General features: G+C 37.2%; 2 protein-coding genes across 2 annotated transcripts in view; both read right to left on the bottom strand.

The window, feature by feature from the left end:
• LOC109539560 overlaps nt 1-1,702 on the bottom strand; it is a 6,853-nt gene extending 5,151 nt beyond the window's left edge. The window contains exon 1 of the mRNA XM_048666928.1: nt 1,640-1,702. The gene's annotated coding sequence lies outside the window, so the exon portion shown is untranslated. The remainder of the gene's footprint in view (nt 1-1,639) is intronic.
• Nucleotides 1,339-3,195, bottom strand: LOC109539558 (glycoprotein-N-acetylgalactosamine 3-beta-galactosyltransferase 1). The gene has a single exon (XM_048666930.1). It carries the CDS (start codon nt 2,355-2,357, stop codon nt 1,467-1,469), a length of 891 nt encoding a protein of 296 aa, XP_048522887.1. The 5' UTR covers nt 2,358-3,195; the 3' UTR covers nt 1,339-1,466.

Genomic DNA, 3,195 nt, shown 5'->3' with positions numbered 1-3,195 from the left:
ATTTTGCAAACCAAAAATAATATCCTCAGAATGCAAAGAAAAATAGCTGAAAGTAAAAGAAATCAATATAAACAGTATTTTATTCGCTTTGTGTCCAAAGTGGACAAAATTAATACTCCAAATGCATGCCAAGGCTTAAAGCAGCAACAACGCTACACATGTAAGTAAAAATATTTAAGTATCTGAACGAAGAATTCTAGTCTCTTCCCAAATTTGATTGTCCTGACTAATCACCTGTTAGGCCTAATTAATTTTAGAATGTTTTAAAGTATTGCAATTGTGATGTATTTTAATGTGTGATATGATGAGGCTGTTGACGAACTGTGGTTGTTTTTTAAATTAATGAATTTTTTTTTAACTGTTCTGTTATTTTAGAAAAACTGATGATGGTGGAAAAATACATCGAAACGTATTTTAATTGATAATAGAGACAATAAATGACTGAAACCCAGGAATCAATTTTGATTTGGAACTAAAAACTAAACTTTGTTCTTAAAGTTTTAAGTTTGATTTGGAATTGAAACACAGTCAGGAAAGTATATACAATTTAGTTTTTAGTTAAAACCAAATTTTCTTCTCAAAATAACTCAAGAGAAACTTTCGTGAGCATCAGCTTGTTGCTAGAAACACACTTGTATAACACCTGGCAACAGATGAGCAGAACATACTACAGATTTTGAACTTTTAACACCCAAAATCTGCTGTTTATGAAACAGTAGGATGGTCGAAAAAGCGGTAGAATTCCCACTGGCCAAAAAAAAAATAAAAACAGCGCTTTTTATCCAACATCCGACAGTCTAGTGAAAAAATGTTAACAAATTAAATCATAAGAGTAGTTAGACGTAAAAATTGGACGATATATTATCACAGATCATTAAATCCCAAAGGGACTTAGTCGTAGTCAAACAATTCCTCTTTCTTCATGCTGCTAGCAAAGGAATTCGGATCATTAACCAGTTTTTCCCACAACTTGTAGTACTGCTCACTACTTATGTTGTATTCGTAAACGTTCTGCGATCTAAGGAAATCCTTCCACACCTAAAACCATCCAACTCCTCAGTAAAACCGTTTTAAAACCATCTTGAGCCTTGTCACCTTGTCCTCTGATTCGGAATCTTTAAAAGGCCGATTTCCGCATTGCCCAGATTTGAAAATTTGCAGCTTGTAAAAGAGATACTGGAACGTATACATTCTGCTGCCCTCAATTGCCTATACACACGGCACCTGTACTTGTAATAAATAAAGGGGGCATGAAACCCACCTGAAAAGCTATGGATCGTCTGCTGCAGCATTTCACGGGAAAAACGCTGGTTTTATAGTAGCTTTCGCCTGGGAAGAATACATGGTACCAAGTGTAGGGGTGAAAAGTGGACAAACCCTCCTCATCTACTGTACTAACTGGAGTTATGTTCAGTTGTGATAAGGCTTTTCCTGTTCAAGTCAGAATTCAAGTGTTTAATCACGGGTTAATTTTTAAAGAATTCGGAGCCTTTAAAATTGAACACAACTTGTTGAAATTTAAAAAACCAGAAAAAAGGAGTGTCATGAAGTATAAAAGACGCTTTTTCGCCCATTAGCCATGAGTCAAAATCAAATTTAAAACTAAAAAAAACACTGTTCTTTCTGCCGTTTAACTCACCCAAGTAAAAATCCTCCTTGTTCCTGTAACTATTCTCAATACACTCGTTTGACCGCATGCTCCCTTGGAACGCCCTTAAAGCCCCCTTACTAAGCGCATACCCTGGGTTCCCACTGTTGTAAACTGTGCCCCAAAACTGCACTGCATGACCCAAATAATGATATTTTTCCGAGTCCAAGGGGGCTACGTAGTGTCTGAAGTTTTCCAAAATCAGAAAACTCGTATCTTTGACTACGAGCACCCAATCAAATGGCTCTGGATCAGTCTCGTGCAGCATTTTGCACAACAGTACCCAAGATGACAAGGCTTTGTCCTGCTTTGAGGGCATAATACTGGTTCTGGATGGCAGCAGGATTGGTTTTAAGCTGTTGCAACCTCTGGCCCAAGTAGCGTTTACCGCTACCAGATTATTCGGGGATCGAACCAGGACTATGCACAGGATTCTGATGTTGTCAAACAAATAGTCTGCTTCAGTATACAGGGATTTGTTCGTATAACGCATTTCATCCCAGAGCACCACGGTTCTGTTAAGGCCACGCTTCTGGAACCAATCCACATAGGGCTCTAGAGGGGGCTTTTCTTGCAAGGGGCTGTTTCCATCACTCAACGTCCAATTGCTTACGTACAAGGCCAGAATGGCCCCCAACACTAAACCGATCGCAAAGCTTGCCCTGCTGTAAAAATGTACCATTTTATACGGCTGTTTTTGCAATAACATAAAAATGTAAACAACAACAAAATAGGGAGGTTATGTTCAACTGGCATTTGCCAGCGTTGAAACAAGCTGCGAGTTACGGATTGGTTGACGGAAAATGGCTGTTAAAATGTTTTATAGACATAGTTTATTTATTTATAATAGATAGTTTATTTTAAAAATGACGCTCTGGATAAATAACCCTTCAATTCACTTTAGTCAATATAATCGCGTGGCTTTCAGCTTTTCTAGAATCGATTTTTAATCCATCTTATGCCCGCCTTGACCCCGAACCTAACTTATCTTTAGCGCTAAAGTAACGTACGTCGACTCTAGCTGAATTTCAAGTTCCAAGTACTACAAGTCGAGCAGTTGCCATGTTTGACGTTTTTTACTTATTGCCGGTATTTTAAAGGGGTGGAATTTTTGATGTACTGGGTGTCCCCAAAAAAGTGGCACAAAGTAAAATGGTAAATTTTGCCAGTAAAAATATGATGATTGAACCCAACTTACGCTGGTAAAAGTGATGACGGTAGTCAAAATAGAGGGTAAAGAGGGGTTTAAAGTTCAAAAAATATTTAGTACAATCTGATTTGGAGTCATTTTTGAGTATAAAACATTTAGACCTGACGGAAGATTTTAGGAATGTCACACTTTTAAAACAGTCCAGCTAAAATGTCAATTCTCCTGTTAAATTTACCTTAAAAATTTATTTTTGGTCTCAATAGATTCTCGCGTTTTTTGAAAATTTTGCAAGTAAGCATTAAAGCACTGATGGTCATTTAGCTGCGAGAATTAAAGTCATTTAAAGCAACATAGAATTGCGTTTTGTGGTGAATTTAATGATCACAGCTCAATTTCA

This window comes from Dendroctonus ponderosae, unplaced genomic scaffold (genome assembly GCF_020466585.1).
Source record: "Dendroctonus ponderosae isolate FM_Combo_2020 unplaced genomic scaffold, Dpon_F_20191213v2 Dpon_F_20191213_5, whole genome shotgun sequence".
NCBI lineage: Eukaryota > Metazoa > Arthropoda > Insecta > Coleoptera > Curculionidae > Dendroctonus > Dendroctonus ponderosae.
Note: the sequence above shows the minus strand (reverse complement) of the source record. Positions and strands in the feature narration are given on the sequence as shown.

What these genes read in the sequence shown, in the direction of transcription:
- LOC109539558 (XM_048666930.1), bottom strand. Translation starts at nt 2,357, where the DNA reads ATGTTATTGCAAAAACAGCCGTATAAAATGGTACATTTTTACAGCAGG.